The sequence below is a fragment of the Mya arenaria genome, chromosome 17 (assembly GCF_026914265.1).
Source record: "Mya arenaria isolate MELC-2E11 chromosome 17, ASM2691426v1".
Taxonomy (NCBI): domain Eukaryota; kingdom Metazoa; phylum Mollusca; class Bivalvia; order Myida; family Myidae; genus Mya; species Mya arenaria.
Window position 1 is genome coordinate 18,831,004 of NC_069138.1, and position 24,234 is coordinate 18,855,237.

At 34.7% G+C, this 24,234-nt stretch overlaps 1 protein-coding gene across 1 annotated transcript; it reads left to right on the forward strand.

Moving 5' to 3' along the window:
- Nucleotides 1-1,200: 1,200 nt before the first annotated feature.
- On the forward strand, nucleotides 1,201-23,083 carry LOC128224640 (barH-like 2 homeobox protein). Its single transcript, XM_052934564.1, has 4 exons — nucleotides 1,201-3,112; nucleotides 16,376-16,583; nucleotides 20,734-20,892; nucleotides 21,444-23,083. The coding sequence occupies exons 1-4, from the start codon at nucleotides 2,281-2,283 to the stop codon at nucleotides 21,571-21,573; spliced, it is 1,329 nt and encodes a 442-aa protein (XP_052790524.1). The 5' UTR covers nucleotides 1,201-2,280; the 3' UTR covers nucleotides 21,574-23,083.
- The last annotated feature ends 1,151 nt before the right edge of the window (nucleotides 23,084-24,234 follow it).

Consider the following 24,234-nt stretch of genomic DNA (forward strand, 5'->3'; position numbering starts at 1 on the left):
ATGAACGTATACGGAAGTACGTTCATACCGGATGTAAACTTCGTTAGTAATATGCAAATTAGCAAAGCCCGGGCTATGTGAGAATAGAGAAGTTAGTGTATAAAAAGAGCAGTGGACCCCTTTAGGGTCGAGCATGCTTTTCCCTAAAGGGATCTGTTGGTGTTTGTTTCATTACGCCAGAAAGCTCGGCTATCTGTTGGTGTTTATTTGGCTCGCACGTTACAAAAGTATAAAACAAAATTAGACCATCGATTTATCGACATTAACGAAATAACATGTATGAACTTTTATTTTCGTGGTAGCACAACCACTAACAAAATGATTTAAAGAATAAGCGTCTTAAGATTTTAACGAATATGGCACCGATCACGTTCTAGGACTATGAAACACTTAATCATACTCCCGATTATACTATTTATTCCAGAAAATAACGAGGAAATACAACACAACCGAAACAACATCGACATCAACAAACAAACCAAACGCAATTATAATTACCAACATATTTTTCTATGTAGGAGAACAAAACATATATCTCTTTAAACAACATAATACGTTTTTATTTGAAAACAGATATTTTCCCAAAATGTCTACTCATGAATTAATGAATTGAATACAGTTCTGGCATGGTATAAATAAAACCGGCATTCTTTGCAGTATTTAGTTTTGAGATATTTCGAAATTAATCTAAACATTAAGCGGACTTTTGAGTATTCATTTTAACGCTTTCCATTTTCGGATGAATTAAAGATATTATACCATAATTACCAAAATTCGCCCAGAATCTAGTAACCTCAACTAATAAAGCAACAAAATAGCGCACTAGCCATGTTAAAATGTCGGAAGGCAGTATAGCGAACCAAATCTTAACCAGCCTCTGAATATTCATGACAGCCTTAAAGCAATTGCTTTACCCTATTGGATGCAGCGGTCTCCATCGATTATCGCATTTCAGTGGCCTTTAACAGGAGCCGACTGCATTGAAGAAAGCTGTCGTTAAGGTGTAAACGACATTAATTCTCATTTACGGTAACGACGAATGTTATTGGCCAATGAAAGACTGGCAAACTTGAAATTGCAAAGGAAAGGGAAACTTGTCCTGCACGACCGATTAATCCTATATTTTCTTGGTTAGTTGCTTTAAAGGAATTCCGAATCTTTAAACACAAGGTGTGAGGTCTGCTTATGAACATACGGAGCATGATCATGCAGTTTACTTTTTGCTATGTAGATTAGCTCAAAAGTAAAATATGAATTAAGGACAGGGATATAAACTGTACACATGTACGACTTCGGAAGCGGAATTTAGAGAAACCGCACTTGAATGAACACTGTTATATTTGGAATAGTGCATATAATATATGAAGGAATAAATCTTATAAAGGAAGTTTAAAATATTAAGACTTTAAAGCCATAATATCATAGCCGATTTATTTAAAATTTTACTGAATACGGATATTGATAGATAGTTTTAGCGAACAGATCCTGCAAAATTACCTTAATTTGGTCATCGGTAAATCGCAATTGAGAATTGAAAGTTATAGTTTCAATAGGAGAGGTGAAGGAAAACAATGAAGAGGTTTACAATCAAGTAGAAACAGTTGACTTTTCTATAGATGATAAATGAAACATTAACGATAACCACCCGAGTAATGTGATCTGTGAAATGTGAAGTGAATTTGACAAATATCTTGTTTCTAGTTTTGACACCTAGATAAATAATCTTCAAATGATCACGGTGTTAAATTAAACAGATGCTCATTGACTTAAAATCTTAAGAAAATAATATAAACAGTGATCTTTTCGACCGTTTGACACGATATTTAGTATACAAAAACCTCAAAACTGGGAGCGAAGAATGTGTTAATGACAGTCTTTGACATACAAAAGTCAAATGAACCATTCGCAGGTTTTTTTCTCCTCGGCTTCGGTTACATTTTAGGGACTTTAAGAAGATAGCATCTTTTTGACAAATGATGGCATCTCAGGAATAATATAGCACATATTTAACTCTATTGTAGATACGATAAACGTATTAGATGGTTGTTTTCTGATAAATAGTGATACTTTTTTCCTCCAAAAAGGGCGCATCTTAAACAGATTCTCATATAATGACGACTGGACTAGAAAAACACTGAAGCACCGTCACAGAAATCAAACAATAAGAGGTTGACCACGAGCCACACAGAAAAAGTTCTTAAAATGTTATGTTTTATATAAGTTGTATTGATTTGTGTGGGCAGATGTTAATGACAAATTGAGGTTAAATATTTTTAAAAAATGTCGGATTCTGAAATAGAGAGAAAGATGGCCACAGATTCTGAAAATGAGCAGTTAGAAGTAGACTCTCATAAGGAAACGAAACAAAAAAGGACGCCAGAAAGAACAACGCCGAATCTAGTTAAAGACGACGCCAATGACGTCGACGTCACAAGTACCTTTACTAGTACAAAAGAACGGAATGGAATTGTGCCAATGCACCATAGACTTGCTGAATCGTTTTTGAAAAGAAAATATTCTGAGTTGGAAGACGATGGCGATTCTGAAAGAGTAAATAATGAAGATGGGAAGGAAAGAGAAAACAGGCTAAACGAAAAGTTATTTTCTTTACGACAACAACATAGGGAACAAATGTATCCCATGGACGCTTCATTTGCAACATTGAATCACACAACTAGTATACCAATGAGCAGTATTATGTCTACACATTCTATCCCGAGCGCGACCGTGACATCTATGTGCACGGACAGATTAAAACCCGCGCTTTTACCTGAACAAAATATTCCTGGTCCGAGTGGAAAAAGTGACAATTCCAACAGAGATTCTTTGAACAAAGAAGGACCAAAATTACAAATGCATAAACCCTCATTTATGATAACAGACATATTATCGCCAGAAAAAGGGACCAACAAAAGGGATATTCGGGACCAGCGAGACGCGTGCCACAGTGTTTTTACCGACCCCCGATTATTTTCTCTATCACACCGGACGTTTATTGACCGACCTCTGACAGCGAGTTCTTGTGGGTCGGAGCATGGTCCCGGGGGTGCAGGAGCTCCGAGATTTGACGACGACGACAGTGATTATGACGATGACAAGTCGGAAACTGATGGTAAAATATTATTAATACAAAAAAGAAAATAGTTTTAAATGCATGAACATTTCATTTTGATGAAAATAAAACTATCTTATATGTTTACGTAATTATATGCATTAAATATACATACATTTAAATTTTATATGTTTTATGACAGAGACCGTTTAGTCACACTGAATTAATTATCATATTTTTTATGAATACGCCGTTGGATCCGTTTTGTGAATATAAGAGTAACGAATTAATAAATAAATGAATTGAGAATTACTTAAACAATTCAATTAATAAATAACTGCGTATCTGATTACATAAATACATAATTATGTACCTGAAGAAAAACACAAATATTATAATAAGTATATGAATATATGATTAAATGGTTAAAATAGATAAAATGAAGTAAATGATTTCAATAAATCAATCAATAGGCAATTAAATATATGATTAGTTGAACATAATGTGAGAATAATGTTACAATATTAATAAATAAATAAAGTAAGAAAGAAAGAAAGAAAGAAAGAAAGAAAGAAAGAAAGAAAGAAAGAAAGAAAGAAAGAAAGAAAGAAAGAAAGAAAGAAAAGAAAGAAAGAAAGAAAGAAAGAAAGAAAGAAAGAAAGAAACCAATATATAATTAATAACACTATATATTGAAATATTGTAATGAATACTATATACAAAAGAACATACATCGCACACAATTACAATCAATAAACAAAGACATGAACTCAAACATATTTTATATTTTTTTAATATATATTTTTCTATTTATGTACTTCATTATTTAAAATATTAAATTTAGACTAAATAAGGCTTATAAATATAAAATACTATTGAAGCTAAACTTTGACTATTTGTAATATTTATACTGTGATGACAATTAAGATATATTAAAACAGTTAGAAACCAGATATGAATGGATGGTATAAAAATAAATAAAAACAAGGAAATTAGAATACTGATGGAATGCACTATCATGCATAAAAAATATGGAAGGAAAAGATCGATTATCAACGCGGTCACACCGGAGATGAATTGATTTCCACTAACTAGCTTCGCATAAAATAATAAAATATTAAAATATAAAATAAATTACTAACATACATAAAACATAAGAATAGTGTTGCAGGTTTTGACATTAAGTATTGACAATATATAATTTTATAATATAAAAAAAAATCTTATCTATGTCAGCCATGTTTTGAAAAAATAATAATACTGTTTACCTATTCTAACCAAGTCATTCTTAACTATCGTAGTCTACAATATAACGAGAGATGGCTTTCTGACTAAACATTGTCACAAAAATGGCAAGGCAAGATTTTAATGCACCAGTCAATTGAAACCACGCCCCCCCCCCCCCTCCCCAGGTCCGGGGAATAGCGGGGACTTTGACTTTCGGTCCAGCCATCCCCGGATAAAATCCCCGTTCGGGGACGAACTGATGGTGAAACCCCGGCCAAATGCCCCCGCACCCCATAGACCTTAAATAAGGCCAAATCTCCGCTAAATTTGGCGCTAAGACAAAACCACCGCGGTCACCCGGCCCTGCGGGGCCACCTGGAAAGTAAAACCACGGCCCTTTTCCCCGGCTATCCCCGGTATACCCCCGGACCTGGGGGGCGTGGTTACAATTGACTGGTGCATAATATAACTCCGTTTCAACTCAAATAGGAGCTATTCCACATCTAAACTAACTTAACGATGACTTATGTTTTGGAAGCATTACCAGTTTATAGTAACTATTTACAAAAAAGCTCGATTTATATGTGCACTAATTTCTTAACTAATGTCTAATAAGACAAATCACACCATTTGTTTCGAAAGAATTACAATTCTAATTCGAAACAGTGGTCGTACGATACGATCGTTCATTAGAGGATCCCGCATGCGAAATGCCTTGGTCGTTTCCTATTGAAAACAATCTCGGATGTATGTCGGTACATCAGTAGAAGTAGTTCGTATAATTTAGAATGATATTATGTATTAAATGTAGTGTTTTAACGTGTATTTGTATATCTAAGTTTAAATTTATTGTCAGTTAAGTGTATTTTTGCAAACATAATTAAGATTTCCAAGAGTTAAGTCATTAATTTTAACTGCTAAATTGAAATTACTTCGCGATCTATTTGCAGCGATATTAACATTTACAGATTTCTGACATTGTTAGCCGTCAATATACATCTGAGGTTGTTTTCGATAGAAAATGTTCTAGGAGTTCCGAATGGAGGGTCACGTTGATTTTTAATACAATATAACATAGCCCATTGTAAGGTAATGTCGACAGGCATTTAAGACAAAAATACTCTTAGAACATATTTGTATCATGTATTTATAAAACATACAATGAAAAATACAGGTACAAGCCCAGTTTGCCGAAAAAATAAAAATGAATTATGTTTAAAGGGACAAGACAAGCGCCTACATGACAATGACATATAGACACAAACGTACAAAAACACGCACATAAGTACAAATACTAACACCACAACCAGAACACACACGCCTTGTACATTATAGACACATGCTTTAATCTTGTCTGTGAACATAAGTGTATGAAAACACTTTAGATGTTTTAGTATAAATGAGCTATATTTTACAACGATTGTAAGAAAGTTATTAACTTACGCTTACATATTTACATTCATTGTATATCGTACAGATAACACGTGTTTTTGTTCAAGATATAACATTCCTTGTATATCGTACAGATATCAAGTATGTTTGTGCAAGATATAACATTCATTGTATATCGTACAGATATCACGTGTGTTTGTGCAAGGTGTTTTTGCAAGATATAACATTCATTGTATATCGTACAGATATCACGTGTGTTTGTGCAAGATATAACATTCATTGGTTATCGTACAGATATCACGTGTGTTTGTTCAACATAAAACATTCATTGGATATCGTACAGATATCACGTGTGTTTGTGCAAGATATAACATTCATTGGTTATCGTACATATATCATGTGTGTTTGTGCAACATATATAGCATTCATTGGATATCGTACAGATATCACGTGTGTTTGTACAAGATAAAACATTCATAGTATATCGTACAGATATCACGCGTGATTGTGCAAGATACAGCATTCATAGAAAAACGTACAGATATCACGCGTGGTTGTGCAAGATATAGCATTCATTGTATATCGTACAGTTATCACGCGTGGTTGTGCAAGATACAGCATTTATTGTATTTCGTAAAGATATCACGTGTGTTTGTGCAAGACATAGTATTCATTGTATATCGTATAGATATCACGTGTGTTTGTTCAAGATATAACACTCATTGTATATCGTACAGATATCATATGTGCTTGTGAAAGATATATCACTCATTGTATATCGTACAGATATCACGTGTGCTTGTGCAAGATATAACACTCATTGTATACCGTACAGATATCACGCGTGGTTGTGCCATATATAGCACTCATTGTATATCGTACAGATATCACGTGTGTTTGTGCAAGGTGTTTGTGCAAGATATAACACTCATTGTATATCGTACAGATATCACGTGTGTTTGTGCAAGGTGTTTGTGCAAGATATAACACTCATTGTATATCGTACAGATATCACGTGTATATTCATTGTATGTCGTACAGATATCACTTGTGTATTCATTGTATATCGTACAGATATCACGTGTGCTTGTGCAAGATATAACACTCATTATATATCGTACAGATATCACGTGTGTATTCATTGTATATCGTACAGATATCACTTGTGTATTCATTATATATCGTACAGATATCACGTGTGCTTATGCAAGATATAGCACTCATTGTATATCGTACATATATCACGTGTGTATTCATTGTATATCATACAGATATCACGTGTGTATTTATTGTAGTTCGTACATATATCACGTGTGTTTGTGCAATATATAGCATTCATTGTTTGTCGTATGACAATACATCATTCAATATATTATATAAATACTTTAATTATAATAAATATCTTCCCTGAAACATTAATTCAAGGGATCAGTTAAAAAATATTTCAAATTATTTAAATTTATTATTTGAGTAAGATTTGTTTTTATTTATTACAAACATACAAAATATATAATGTATAAATATATGGCAATAATTACATCAGCTCATGGATGTAAATCTTGTCCATATATCTTAGTCTACTACACACGATCATGAAATGGTCAGGAAAATTACTTTTCCACAGCATACCTGTACTTGAAGGATTTGCAGCTTCTGATGAAGTTTTGTAGTTATAAACTTCTAAGCTGATTTGAAGTCATTAGATTTTAGTGGTTTTGACCATCTTAGGAATGAAATACGATTTCATGCAATAATTATGAACGTTATGAAAAAAACACACATTTATTAACAAAATAAGTTTAAAGATCGCATTGAACATATGTACTCGTTTGGTATACACCAACAGCTTGCCTTCAAACAATTTCTATGAAAATTTTTTGTGACATTTCCTTTAAATTTCCACTGCAAAGTAGATTATAAAAATTCGTAAAGTTCGTGAAAACTTTAAATGTTATTATTGTATGTTCAAACTAATATCGCAATAATCCATAAACGTAATAATTGCCCTATTTTGGCACATATTGTGATTACTTCTTTTGGATATCGTTGATTTGAGTTCATCAAAAGTATCATTACAATGAATATTTCACACGAGTATACTTATGAGCGGGGCATCATTTCAAAAATATCAGGGAAAAGGTCCAAATTTAATTGCAATACGTCTATTTTATCATTTATATTTTCAGTGTAAATTTGGGATTGTATAAACATCGATTTCAGATCGTTTCAAAGATAATGGTTTGGCACCAAACGTTATTTCTCAAAACTGAATGACGCTTTTCAAAGAGAATGCTAAATGTGGACGCATGTTTGACGTCACGGGACAACAGGCCAGGATACTGTTCTGTTTTGGTGGCGTAGGAACACACACATAATCGTATAATTTATACAAAAAAGCAGCTAAACCGCGAAAATTATATTAACGAGTATATTAATGCATTTTAGTTAACTATTTAAAAAGGAAAACTCATGGAAAGGCTTGCCATGACATTGGACCGATTGTCCAGAACTTTGATAAAGTAAACAACGTTGTTAACGCCATCGTTGTTAACGCCATCGTTGTTAACGCCATCGTTGTTAACGCCATCGTTGTTAACTTTAAAATCGCTACTGCACAGTTTAATGGATACACTTGTGATCTGCAGTATTTCCTATAAGATTTTCTATATGTCACTGGCGTTGAACCTGTGTCATTTAACGGGGTTGATGTCTAAACTACTGCGCTTGTTTCTGTAGTTTATCATTTACATATTGAGGCAACTGTTTCAGCTGTGGCTGTTAGATGGTCAACATGGTTACGGAAAAGTGGTGGTCAAGTGGTCTCTGCGTAATCTCCATCCAATCATTGCGATAGTGCAGTGGTTCTATGATGAAACTATAGACTTTAGGGTTGGAAACAAGATACCACTGTGGGTTGCCTCTACTTGGATTGGTATAGTTAACTAACCCAGGTCGCAGTGCTTGTTCGTGCTGTGTAACTGTTGTATTATGGTCTAGTGCAGTATCGATGAGGGTCATAAGAACAAGTTTGAATGCAGCATTTTAGGATATGGGGGTAGAAAATTGAAATAGATTTAAATAAGATGGACCCATAAACTTCACACGTGATGTAGACTTGTAGTTTAAGTATGCTGATCGGAGGAAGTGTAGAGAAGTATCGCCCTGTTCGTGTGAAAGGTGGAATGTTGTCTAGAGATGTAAATTAAGTTTATTTATATTTGATCAATTAGTTTTAAGGAATAACAGTGTTTGGGAATAATTAAAAAAACTCAATGGATTATTAAGAAGTTGTTAGAGGAAATCAGTTCTAATAACGTTGATGATTTTATAAAAATCGCTCGGAAACATTTTAAATAATAGAAAAAAATAGTTCGAATTTAAAGTAAAAGACAACCCTAAAGTTTCATATAGTTTGTTTTAGTTAATACGATCAGTCTGGGAGTAAGATTACTGGTCCCAGGATCAGTTGACATCAAATTATTAAGTATAGAGAAGAAATCGGTCCATGTTTTGGTGACACCTCCGGGATTGTTTAAGAAAGACAAAGAACATCGTTATAATTGTAACTGTGTTAATGCCAGTCATGATGGGTTTGATAGTTGGTATGGGCACCATTAGCGACACCCCTCTCCCAAGAATGCGGTATTATGATGTCAAGAACTCATTTCGTTCAGTCGTATTCAATGATACCAAAGGGCCAGAAGAAATCTAACATATAAAAAAGGGTATAGCGCTTTTGTACCCGCTCTTTCATATTCTTATATCAAATATTGTAGCGTCATTTCAACAAATAAATCGCATTTTCATTTTATTTTTTACTTTATCCACGTTAAAATGAAATAAATTGCGATCTTTATGAAGGGTAGGGTGTACGCATAGGTTATAGTTACTGTAACCGAGATATCCGTGTTTCCTATATGTATTTTATTAAATATAATATGTCTGTTGGATTCTAAGTGTATAAACTGTTCGCTGTTTAGTCCACCTTCGCCTGATAGTTTTTCGGACTTGACAGTCTTTATGAAAACCCTTATGCTTATGTATAAGCTATCCCTGCCATTTTAATTGTCGTATTTTTTCATTCTTTTCAAAAAAATGTATGTAGAATAAGTGCAATTACTAAAATTAGTCAGTAATTCAAATGAACATTGTGCAATAATAATAATAATAATAATAATAATAATAATAATAATAATAATAATAATAATAATAATAATGACCATAATAATAACAAAAGAAGAAAAAGAAGAAGAAGAAGAAGAAGAAGAAGAAGAAGAAGAAGAAGAAGAAGAAGAAGAAGAAGAAGAAGAAGAAGAAGAAGAAGTAAAATGAAGAAGAAAACAAATACTGCGATACAACTTGCACTTAATTATCATTTTACAATATACAAATGAATTGTTATCAGTATCAATTACAATATAAAGTATAATAATATATTCTGAACTACTACGTAAATATTTCAGCTCATAATTTAACATAACGTGCCAGAATTACAGGCGTTTGATATGACAAAACTATCCCTATACGAAACTGAAAAAGAGGCCACTTCAGGTATACAGCATCTCATAAATTACCTAATTTGTAGATTTAATCATAATACCAGTCTGAAAGAAACCATGGGGATGTCAATTTGGATGAATTAATATTTATATAATCATAATTACCTCGTTCATATCAACTTACACATTCATCCATCGTTAAAAAATGGAGGTATCATGAAATGTTTCCGAAACTCCCATTCTGACACCATGTTGGATAATAGTCCAGCAAAACGCGGATCAGTTTTCGGTGTTGATTGCTGCATCTGATAATGCAAAATATATGTTGAATTTGTCAAAATTTCTTAAGTGTCAAATTGAAAAACGTTGAAAGAACACGAATAATGCAATTTAAGAAAAATGAAAGAATGTACTAAGTATATACCTTTGGACAATTAAGAAAATATGAAAATCGCAAATTCTGGTCGTAAAACAAAATGGCTGACAGTCTAATCTGACATGAAGAAGCGAAATTTTAAACGAAAATGTTTAAGTGACAATTGTTATAATATGATTTATTTAATTGCCATCGGAATATTACACTTTGCGATTTTATCTGTATCTTTCTGGTATCAAATGGTTTTATAAATATTTGGGTTAGTGTGCAAACGGTGATCGTTTCAGTTTCTTTATAAATGTATCATTTAGCAAATTATAGTTTATGGCCGTGTCAGATCAATGTTAACATTTGATTAATATTTTTGCAAAGATAGTATTATATATCAGAAATATGTGTAGTAATTATTTGCTTAATTGATAAGGATATATTTCACAGACTTATATATTTTTTGGGACAGACTCTCTAAGCGTTATGATCGTTCACGATTTATGTAGAGTACGTTGAAAGCAAGCCACAGAAATGAAAATAACAAGTGAAAGTATATTTGATGAACAAAATTGCGCATTCAATTAAAAAAATGTATGGAATCGGTATTAAGATTTATTTTTTAAAATAAGACAATGCAAATTAGAAGGACAATACCAGTTACCAAATTTACCGAATATCTTGTTTGATGACACACTGTTAAAGGCTGAACACAATAAAGGAAAACCAGACTTTAAATGTGCCACAGTGTTTGCATATGCCGTGAAATATAATATGTCTTTCATGTTTCATTGCCCCCCCCCCCCCACGAAAATGGGTTGGATAGGTCGGAAAATCTATATTTATTTTGTTACTAAGCAAATTGTTTCTTGAGATTTTTCTTTTACCAAAATCTATAAATTACACGTTAAACAATCATTTAAAGCCACAAAACACTTCATTTAAACTCTAAAAGGAAATAAAAAAAATCATAATTTAATAGTTTTATTTGCATAACCGACCCAGAAGTCCGTGGCCCGTGTGGACACATATCTTATGAAGTATTTACAGGTGAAGGCATATACAACTAAATATTTCTTAAGAAAATATATGTAAATGAGTTCTCTAATATTATATGAATTAAATGTATTGTAGCTATTATAAAACACTTTGCATATAATTAACTTAACACCTCTTGCAAAACTTACACATGAGATATTTGGCTATATACACAAGATCATATTAATAAATAAATAAAAGATATTTTCAATACAATAACAGGTTTTAAAGCCGGAGCAAATAGTTGTGTAGGTCGAAAAACCGGGAAAGTTACGCCTAAATGAATGTTGAGGTTACCGTTTGGAAACGACCGTCGAAAAGGGAGCCCACTTTGGGGCTTAAACTGGAATTTTCACCTTTAAACTTGATGCAAAACTGTTAGATCTGTAATTCACTTTTTATTTACAAATATAGTTTAATGTATCACACTAATACATTATATTTAAATAATGAAAATAAAATTGTAAAAAACAACAGTCGGCCACTTAACAACAAACCAATTAATCATCAATTAATGGTACGAAATAGTTGGATCCCCAGTAAGTTCCAGCATCACTTACACCCTGTTGTAAATGCATGCCGACGAACCAACTGGCCCCAATTTCATGAAAAATCTTAAACGTAACAATCTTAAGTATCTTATTTCTTCCTTCAGCCAAATGACTTACTAACACTTGAATTTACTAAAGGTAAACATGGTCATCGTGATTATCATAAGAATTATTTATTTTTAAAGCCACAGAACTACTCAAAATGATACAAGTACACAAACTATACAAAAAAGTGCCAAGTTATAAGGGACTTTAGATTGTTTAAGAAATCGGGACCTTGGCAGATAGGCCGCTAGGCCGCTAAGCCGCTAGGCCGCTAACTTCACGCTGCTACCTGGGCACTGTTTCATCTTAGTAGTAAACTTTATGCTGCTTAAGAGTGCTCGGGTCACGGGCAGAATCGCGCGATAAATGTCATTTCAATATTTTTTTAATTAAACGCAGCTCTCGCCAAATACGGAGTTACGTCTGGATAGTTAAAATCTTAAAACTGCACTCTCACAGATTTGCCGTTTTGACATTTTTTTTTTACTTGGAATGAGCCATTTTTTGAGTAACTATCTGCAAACCAGTGACATAAGTCTGCTGCCAAAAGATCAGATCGAAGATTTTCATATTTCCCTTCGAAAAATAATGTTTTATGACTAAAAGCGTTTATAACGGTTTAAGAAAAATGCATAGAACATAAAATTTTGAACTAATATATGAAATTCTGCAATTTCATTTTTGTCAGCAGTCTTATATCACTGGTTTCCATGCACTTTCGCACAAATTGGCTCGTTCCGAGACAAAAAAAAGAGATGTCGAAACCTTCAATCCGTTAGAGTGCAGTTTTAAGCCTTATGATATTTTTGGCCATTAGGTTTATTTCCACACAACCTCTTAAACTATGCGCAACTTTACAAGTATATCATATTGGATGTTGGCAAGCTGAGCTTCTCCCTGGAGTTTCTAAAATATTTTATTATCATAGTGGCCCTTGTTAAAACATAGAGGGTATTTGTGATCACCAAACGACCACAGAAATCAATATATATATATCGGTTATAATGAGTAAAACATTTTATTTTTTACCGAAACTCAACAATTTCTTGTTTCCTGTATGCTAACATTTAAAAAAAAAAACAGTATAATTTTGGAGTTCATTGGAAAATCGCGTGAGAAATAAAGCCGTACGTCCTTTTAATAAGGACATTTTAATACAATTAAGGCATGCACGCCGCGTTACTGTAATTACGTAATATGGTACGCTAGATGTATAAATTAGCATCAGTGAAAATAACATTAAATATATCGCAGAAAATCTTAAATGAATTTTCTTTACTCACTATCTGCGCACCTCTGCTTCTCCACAGCCGTACTAGTATCTTTTCCCCCTCAATCCGCATCTCTGCTTCTGCACACCCGTACTAGTATATCTCCCCCTCAATCCGCACCTCTGCTTCTGTACACCCGTACTAGTATATCTCCCCCTCAATCCGTACCTCTGCTTCTGCACACTCGTATTAGTTTATTTCCCCCTCAATCCGCACCTCTGCTTCTGCACACCCGTACTAGTATCCCCCTCAATCCGCACCTCTGCTTCTGCACACCCGTACTAGTATCCCCCTCAATCCGTACCTCTGCTTCTGCACACCCGTACTAGTATATCTCCTCCCCCCTCAATCCGCACCTCTGCTTTTGCACACCCATACTAGTATCCCCCTCAATCCGTACCTCTGCTTCTGCACACTCGTACTAGTATATCTCTTCCCCCCTCAATCCACACCTCTGCTTCTGCACACCCGTCATAGTAGCTTTCCCCCCTCAATCCACACCTCTGCTTCTGCACACCCGTACTAATATATTTCCCCCCTCAATCCACACCTCTGCTTCTGCACACCAGTACTAGTATCTTTCCCCCCTCAATCCACACCTCTGCCCCTGCACACCCGTACTAGTTTCCCCCCTCAATCCGCATCTCTGCTTCTCCACACCCGTACTAGTATCTTTCCCCCCTCAATCCACACCTCTGCTACTGCATACCCGTACTAGTATCTTTCCCCTCTCAATCCACACCTCTGCTTCTCCACACCCGTACTAGTATCTCACCCCCCCCCCTCAATCCACACCTCTACTTCTGCACACCCGTCCTAGTATCTTTCCCCTCTCATTCCGCACTTTCAGCATCCTCCCATGTTTTTTCTCCATCCAATTCACTTTGCATTTTGCCAAATATTACATTGAGACTGTTACATGTTAGAAATGGCAACATGTTCATCGTCCTCTAGCACCGCGTGACAACTGCGTTCTATTTTGCAATGTTCAAGAAATTCGGGATGTTTTTTACAATTCAAATGATAATAATAATAATAATGATACTACTACTACTACTACTACTACTACTACTACTACTACTACTACTACTACTACTACTACTACTACTACTACTACTACTACTACGAATAATAATAATAATATGTATTTCATGGTGTTAAACGTCTGTACCAAAATATTATTACTTCCCTCGCCCCTTTTATAAAAAGTCCGGACACTGTTTTTCTAGTAAATTATGAGTTGAAAAGGGGCCATAATTTCGTCACAAATTAGTGGTTTGTGGCCAAAGTCGAATATGTGTATCAAATCAGTCTAATCTTTCAGAAATCCTCGTCCAGACAACGTATTTATTTTTTTTCAAATTCGAAACCGAGAGGGGCAAAATAAAAACAACTTACCTATCAACCGACCGAGCAAGAAGCTTATTCTATATAAGTCATATTTTGTTTTGACTATGATAAAATAAACTTCCATTTGGAAATGTTACAGCCGCCACACAATTCTGATACACCAAGTGAAGTATTGTTTTTCGGAAGATCAAATACACACAACCAGACTGCCACACATTATGCACATGGCAGTCTGGTTATCAACGCATGGCACAACAAACCTAGCTCTAAAATCTAAAAAGCGAAATGGTTGTCCATTTGAAGTCTACCATATCTAATTTAATTCAATCGCAGAAAAAAACACAAATAAGCCTTTATTGCCATTAAAATTTAAACGCAGAAAAGGTAAACTAAGCTACAAAATATCAGTTTTGCTGTCCATTCAAATCTAATAGTATAGAAAAAAGGAACTATGCTACCAAGCATCTACACATTTAGGGAGTCTTGCGTAAAAACAGTATGGTTTGTGTACCTTAAACCCATCTTGGACTTTATGGAGCAATATGGAATACTGAAAAAGAAATTACAAGTGCGTGATATGTTTTTCCCTATTGGGCTCTGGTGTACTTTAAACTCTTTCTTGTGTAGAATGACCTTTTTAAATGCACCCATAGATATATAAGTAATGAGTCATGTCCAGTTACAGAAAAACATAACAGAAAGTAAATGTCGTAAAAAAATTCTCACGCGAAATATTATTTTTTTAATAAAATTAAACTTATAAACGATGACTAATTCAATCACTTAAATAATTTGAATTTCACTTCAAATCAAACGAGTTAAGCTCTTTTGCGTCAAAATAAAACATATGACAGGTTAGGCAGTTACGTATTTAAAAAGCCACCCAGTTCAAACTTTTAGACACTTTTGTTAAGCTCAACAGCCGTGGTACTGCATTTGTGTTACCCAATAAAGACATTACCCCATACACCAGTAAACCTTTTAAGAACCCCGCATAGAAGCAAAACGTTTGGTGAAATCGCTGGGTACATTTTGATGAAATATTGTGAGTACATTTATAAATGATAACCATTGCATACAAATAATAATTTAACAAGTGGTTGGAGCTCAATCCCTCGGGTCGTAAGCCAGGTCATGCGTTTTGGTATTGGCAGAGATTGGTATGAAATCTGAATACGTAATCATATAGAACTTGTGGCGGCAAATTCAAAACTTAAAAAAAGACATTCGGAAAAACATCGTCCATCCCCCCATCGAAAACAATCGGGGATGTATATAGTCGATTTACAATGTCATAATTCTTAACATTTAACTATGCTGCAAGCAAATCGCGTAGTAATACCAATTTGGCAGTTTATCTCAAGGACTTTACTCTTAGGAATATAAAATATTTATGCAACAATACACTTCATTGCAAATCAACTCTAGCTTAGAAATACAAATTATACGTTTACACTACAATCAATTAATACTATTATTATTATTACTAATACATTCAGCGAGGATTTCGAGCCAAGCGAGTTCGAGCCAACGGAGTTCGATTGTATTTAGATTATTTATAGTTCACATTTCGATTTTATTTCCAGATAAATCCGACGGAAAGGACAGCCCGCCACACCTTTTAAAACCAAAGAAGCCCAGAAAGGCCCGAACAGCCTTCACAGACCACCAGCTGAATTCACTTGAGAAAACCTTTGAGAGACAGAAGTACCTAAGTGTTCAGGACAGAATGGAACTGGCGGCCAAGTTGAACTTGACAGATACTCAAGTGAAGACCTGGTACCAGAATAGAAGGTATGGGACAACACGTTTTAAATTTTATTTATACTCGTATCCCGCATGCGCAAACAGACATTGAAATTAAAATAGAATATACATGTCTGTAACCAGCATTGACACAAAATAGCCACGTTAAGCCTCACTGACAATTACGTTAAAACCTGGTACCGCAATAGAAGGTACGTGAAATGCAGTCAAGTAGAATTATTACAGACACATACGTCAGGGCCTGGTACCAGAATAGACGGTACGTGAAATACAGTCAGGCCGAACTCTTACAGGCACTCACATCTGGGCCTCGTATCATCATAAAAGGTAGGGAAATACAGTCAGGTCGAACTCTTACAGGCACTCACATCTGGGCCTCGTATCATCATATAAGGTAGGGAAATACAGTCAGGCTGAACTCTTACAGGCACTCACATCTGGGCCTCGTATCATCATATAAGGTAGGGAAATACAGTCAGGTCGAACTCTTACAGGCACTCACATCTGGGCCTCGTATCATCATATAAGGTAGGGAAATACAGTCAGGCCGAACTCTTACAGGCACTCACATCTGGGCCTCGTATCATCATATAAGGTAGGGAAATACAGTCAGGTCGAACTCTTACAGGCACTTACGTCAGGGCCTCGTATCATCATATGAGGTAGGGAAAGTACAGACAGACATACTGTCACACAGGTCAAAACGTGGAATTAGCAGAAGGTACGTGAACTTCAGCCAAGTAGAACCCTTAAAGACGGACTAGTCGAGACTTTATTCCAAAAAAGAAAGTTCATGAAATACAGCCATGACGAACTTTTACAGAAACAAACACGTCAAGACGTGGCAAAATAGTAGAAGGTACATATAGCCAAGTGGAAATCTTAGATACACACATGTCATGATCTGGTTTAAGTATATAAGGTACGTTGAATACAACCCTTGCTAAACTACTAAATACACACATGTCATAATCTGGTTCTAGAATAGAAGGTACGTGGAATACAGCCCCTGCTGAACTACTAAATACACACATGTCATGATCTGGTTCTAGAATAGAAGGTACATTGAATACAGCCCCTGCTGAACTACTAAATACACACATGTCATAATCTGGTTCTAGAATAGAAGGTACGTTGAATACAGCCCCTGCTGAACTACTAAATACACACATGTCATAATCTGGTTCTAGAATAGAAGGTACGTTGAATACAGCCCCTGCTGAACTACTAAATACACACATGTCATGATCTGGTTCTAGAATAGAAGGTACATTGAATACAGCCCCTGCTGAACTACTAAATACACACATGTCATAATCTGGTTCTAGAATAGAAGGTACGTTGAATACAGCCCTTGCAAAACTACTAAATACACACATGTCATAATCTGGTTCTAGAATAGAAGGTACGTTGAATACAGCCCCTGCTGAACTACTAAATACACACATGTCATAATCTGGTTCTAGAATAGAAGGTACGTTGAATACAGCCCCTGCTGAACTACTAAATACACACATGTCATAATCTGGTTCTAGAATAGAAGGTACGTTGAATACAGCCCCTGCTGAACTACTAAATACACACATGTCATGATCTGGTTCAAGAATAGAAGGTACGCTAAATACAGCCTTTGATGAACTACTAAATACACACAAGTCATGATCTGGTTCAAGAATTGAAGGTACATTGAATACAGCCCTGGCTGACCTACTATAATCACACAAGTCATGATCTGGTTCAAGAATTGAAGGTATATTGAATACAGCCCTGGCTGGCCTACTATAATCACACAAGTCATGATCTGGTTCAAGAATAGAAGGTACGTTGAATACAGCCCTTGATGACCTACTATAAACACACATGTCATAATCTGGTTCTAGAATAGAAGGTACGTTGAATACAGCCCCTGCTGAACTACTAAATACACACATGTCATAATCTGGTTCTAGAATAGAAGGTACGTTGAATACAGCCCCTGCTGAACTACTAAATACACACATGTCATAATCTGGTTCAAGAATAGAAGGTACGTTGAATACAGCCCTTGCTGAAATTTTGAATACACACAAGTCATGTTCTGGTTATACAATAGAAGGGACGTTGAATACAGCCCTTGCTGAAATCTTGAATACACATAAGTCATGATCTGGTTCAAGATTAGAAGGTACATGAAATATGTGCAGCTCTAGCATATCTATTATATACACACATGTCAAGAAAAAAGTAGACGGTTAGTCAAAACAAACGAATAAAACTCACACAAACTTACAAGTTCAATCTCTTTCCAGAATAGAGAACAAAGCACGGTCTTTGTTAAACCTTTTTTCCTTCTGTCCATGTATTTATCTTTGTAGAAGTATTTATGTAGATAGGTCTTTATAAGGAATCGGCAAAACAAACATATACAAACATATCCTGTCAGAGAAACTGTTGAAATAAACACAAACATGATTATGAAAAGATAGAGATGAAATAAATATGGCTAAGATAGGTAATAACGATCTAGACGATGACGAAAAATAAGAAAGAATGTAGAGAAAATAGTTATAACAAACAAGAAAAGAACATACTAGAAAATTGAAATGCAATAAATGCGGATGAAATTGAAATAACCTATTGAGATTTCGCATATACTATTATGAAATGAATGGATATCGACAATGCCTGAGAGAAAAAAACAACAACACAAAATTGAAATGACGGTGATAGGTTTACAAATGTTAATATAGAGTTGGAAAAACATTGCTTTACTAGACTTTTCTGCAAGATTTGTTAATTACACAGCATATTGCGTTCTTTTTTTCTTACAGGGTCTATAAATGACAATTAATATGGCACCATTATTGGCAACATTTTGTAAAAATTGAATTTGAGGATTCATCAATATCAATCACAATATCATCGAATGAATTTATAATTCAAACACGTGCTACAAAACCAAAAAATGCTATGCGGTTGCGCGCGCACACGGAAACAAATCGAGATCCAATCCGAAGCCAATTAACTTTATACAGCGGGAATATTGGGATCGTTTTTGTTATTGTTAAAAACTACATGCATGTTATTAACCTGCCAAACAACTTAATCCAGAATATTAAAAGCACCAGTGCGCTGTAACAAATGAACCATAGAACGTCAGGCAAAATTGACCAATAAAACCATTAAAACATATGCTAATTACATCGGTTAAACTTCGATTGAAAATAAGTTTTCCATGCAAGTATCTGGCATGGGAAACATTTTTGTTCCCTCCTTTTGACTGCTTTGGTTCAAATGACTTTCAAATAAGTTTTGAATGAAGTCTTTAGAAGTTAATAAGCCTTATTTTGTAGATATTGAAACTATGGGTAATGTAAAAACAGCTGTTTAAGAGTCTGTATTCAGAGCGAAATTGCTGCATATTATACTGATTCCGATTCTATTCCGGTGGTTCAGTGCAGGACAAGAAATGTACTGATTGACCTTCCAGCTGGCGCAGGAATCGCTTAATCTGTGAATATAAAAAATCGCATCGATTAATTCACATGGATGATCCGTTTTCCATGCTCTTCTTGTAATAACAGCATTCTATAGGCTTGCAAAACTGTGTTTGTCGGGTTTAGGCCCTCGAATGATCCTCATATTGAAGTACATTTAAGCTCTTCATAACTCTTCATATTGAGGCGTGTTTAGTTCACAACGCCCACCCATGCGGGGATTAAGAATTATCCAAGAAAATACCGTGATCTCCAGGGTGAAATAAAGCAGAAATCATTGACCACAACAATAACTTAAGAATAAACATACCACAAATGTTACCAACTTAACGAGCAAACATGTCTTACTAAGAACGCTTGTTTTCCAAGCAGGAACTTTAATGAACTTCGAACAAGTACGGCTTTGTGCATGAATCATGTTAGTCATACCGCTTAATAATACTTTTTTTTATAATCAGGTTCCACCTTGACAATCTTGACACGATAGAAAAGGTCGGACCTATGTTTCATTAAATGACAAGTACCCGATCTATAATTATGATTATGATTATGATGATGATGATGATGATGATGATGATTGTGATGATTTTGATGATAATTTTGATGATTTTGATGATCATAATGATGTCGATGGTCATTATTTAATTACTTATTATTCCGCCTTTCGATGCTTATCAAAGAAACGTTCTACTTCATTCCAGAACCAAATGGAAGCGCCAGACGGCGGTGGGGCTTGAGCTTCTTGCTGAAGCAGGCAACTACGCGGCGGTGCAGAGGATGCTCCAGAGTAACCCGTACTGGTTCACATACCACCCTCAGGCCGCGGGGATCATCTCTAATCTTGATGCATTATATATGAGGTTAGTTGAGATGTGTCTACATATAAAGGACACTTAAAATGTTGTATATGCATATAATTTAATGAGTTAAAATGAAAAAGGTGGTGATATTGTTCAAGAAAAATAATAGTTTGTTCGGGTGAGTATGATTGTGTTGTTGGTAATGTTGATACATGTAATCATAATAATGGTCAGTAATTTGAAATGTGTATGGCTGTTCATGTAGCTGTTCTAATTAAAATATAGGACATGCCATTGATAAGGAGAAGTTGCCGCCTCTAAAATCGTCCAAGTTTACTTTTAAGTTCAGTACGGTTGAAAAATAAGTAATAAATTACGCTAAACACGCACCATTATCCTCAAACCACCATGCAAATAGTTTTTGACATATAATTTCGGTTCTATGATAGGGGCGTTTGTTAAAAGGTTGCGCCCCTAAATTCCGTTCCCTCTAACGTCAATTCATCGCTCTGCCCCTGGTTCATATTTTTCTGTCGAAGTATGATACGTTGCAGTTCATGAAACTATTTTTTAAAGGATAAAATACATCATATATTATGTTCTGCTTGCAGATCTAACGCGGAGACGACCCTTACACAAGCTGCACAGAGACCGACTCTTCCTCGCATGTTTATACACGGGCTCCAACAACATGTTAACCATCTTCCTAGTCCAGGAATGTTTGGTGAAAACAGGAATTAGGAAATTGTATTCGCCATAGTTTTGAGTCATATTCGGGAAAAAAGGAATTGTTTGGAGGAAACAAAAACAAGCGAAACTCAGTTAACTTATTACCCACGTTCGTTGTATCTAACTGATGTACACCAAAACGGAATTCTAAAGAAAAGTTGCTTGAAAAGATGCAACGAATTACTCTTCGTGAGACAAGCAAAAAGCAATTGCAGGTTGGTCTGCCCAGCAGTAATCTGTTTGACAGTTTACCCTTTGTGCGCTTCTCTATGCCAGATTTTTGGCTTTCATGTGTTTAGTCGATGGTTTAATGTTCTTATCTATAATATTGGGAAAGCAGAAATGCCAACTCCAGCCAGTATCATGAATAATTGATAACGATGTCATGTGTCTTTATTTCATGTCAATTTTTGCGAGTGCCAACAGTACTAGTTGAAAAAGAAACATTATATATACATAATCACAGCGGGTGAATAAATTATCGCAGATTAGATAGTTAGACATCAAAGGTGACAATTCAGTATTGTGTTGTGAAAGGGCGACGGAGCTACATATAACCCAAAAGGAAGGCACAGCACTTGAACTTAATAATAATTTAGACAATGTTGCAAATGAAGATACATTGCAACATATTTTGTTTCGTAAAACGCATTGTAAAATGCAATAATTTATTGAATGTATGTTGTAACTTTGACGGTTATATATATAGGCGGTACCTGCCTTGTGCGTTCGTCCTCGTGTATCGTTTTGTAGGATACGGGTCTGAACTCAAGTATTTTTGAAAAAGCCATACATTTATTTGTCTATGTTGATGAATTATATTATAATTTGTTAATATTTATTCCTGAAATTGTTTACATGTACGAGGTCTGTTCTTTTTGTTCATGGACAGGTTTTGCATATTCTCGGTTATTTTTACTTGTATGACGTCTGTTCATTTTTTTTGTGGACAGGCTTTGCATATTCTCGGTTATTTTTACTAGTATGACGTCTGTTCAAAATGTTTGTTGACAGACTTTGACTTTTTTAAATCATGGTATTTCTATCTAATATTGATGTAATAATTCCAAGACACACCCATGATGGATCATTCCAGGTAACCTATGTTTAGATTTAGTTTCATTTCAAGAATGCAAAAGAAACTTCATTGACATACCTGGTATTCCAATCACTTGAGACTGAAACAAACACATATTCAACAACGATGCAGTCAGACGGGCACTGGACATGTTCGACATTTTCTACAAAGCTACTGTTATTTACGCATCTGAGGAGGTTGTTTTTCTGGAATGTTTACTTATTCGCTTTTAGATGAGGTCAATGCAAAGAAATGCCTGGAATTTAGCTCATAATAATATTTTAATATTTGAATGAGACTTTTGTTACATTAACAATTTTGAACCCCCGTTAAATACGATTTTAGAATATGTACGTTGTAATTGTTAATAATCATTTTATTGTATTTAAAATATCATTTCTCGTGTAAAAAATTATTACATATATATATATATATATATATATATATATATATATATATATATATATAAGACACCCCCCCCACCCTCCCAGCCGCCGACAATACCAAAATACGTTTTTGCATATTGCAAGTATTGTTGATCATTAAAATAATCGCCATATTGTATTCACCATGTTCATTAAATCTAAATAGGCATATATGTCATGTATACTAGTATGTTAAATGTAATATCCATGCAAAATGCTTACACAAGTATGAAGTCATTATTTAATTATGTAATTTAAAGCAGTTGTGTGGTGTTGTTTTGTATGTGTATCATAAACATCAGTTTATGTTTTGTTCATGTTTAAATGATTTGAAATATTTCCGTAACATTGATGATACAGTTTATGATAATTATGTCTAATAAAACAATTCTACATCAAGTGGTCGTTTCTTTGTTATGTAAACAACAACTACTGAAACTACAGGACCCCAGTCCAGTCGTAACAATAACAACAACATTAACAATTGAAACTACGTGACCTGTCCAGTCGTAACAACAACAACAATAACAACAACAACATAAACAACAATAATTGAAACTATATGACCAATCCAGTCATAAAAACAACAAAAACAACCAACGACAACAACAACAGCAGCAGCAACAATAACAATAACAACAACAATTGAAACTACATGACAAGTCCAGTCGTAACAACAACGACAATATCAACAACAACAATTGAAACTATATGACCATCCAGTCGTAAAAACGACGACAACAACAACAACAACAATTGAAACTACATGACCAGTCCAGTCGTAGCAACAACAATTAAAACTACATGACAAGTCCAGTCGTAGCAACAACAACAACAACAACAATTGAAACTATATGACCATCCAGTCGTAAAAACGACAACAACAACAACAACAATTAAAAAAACATGACCAGTCCAGTCGTAGCAACAACAACAACAATTGAAACTTCATGACCAGTCCAGTCGTAGAAACAACAACAACAACAACAACAACAATTGAAACTACATGACCAGTCCAGTCGTAGAAACAACAACAACAACAACAACAACAATTGAAACTACATGACAAGTCCAGTCGTAACAACAACGACAACATCAACAACAACAACAACAACAATTGAAACTACATGACCATCCAGACATAAAAACGACAACAACAACAACAATTGA

Bases quoted from the DNA above. Each gene is read 5' to 3' on its own strand.
- LOC128224640 (XM_052934564.1), top strand. From the start codon at position 2,281: ATGTCGGATTCTGAAATAGAGAGAAAGATGGCCACAGATTCTGAAAAT. The intron at 3,113-16,375 runs GTAAAATATTAT...TTTTATTTCCAG, and splicing joins TGACAAGTCGGAAACTGATG to ATAAATCCGACGGAAAGGAC. The intron at 16,584-20,733 runs GTATGGGACAAC...ACTTCATTCCAG, and splicing joins ACCTGGTACCAGAATAGAAG to AACCAAATGGAAGCGCCAGA.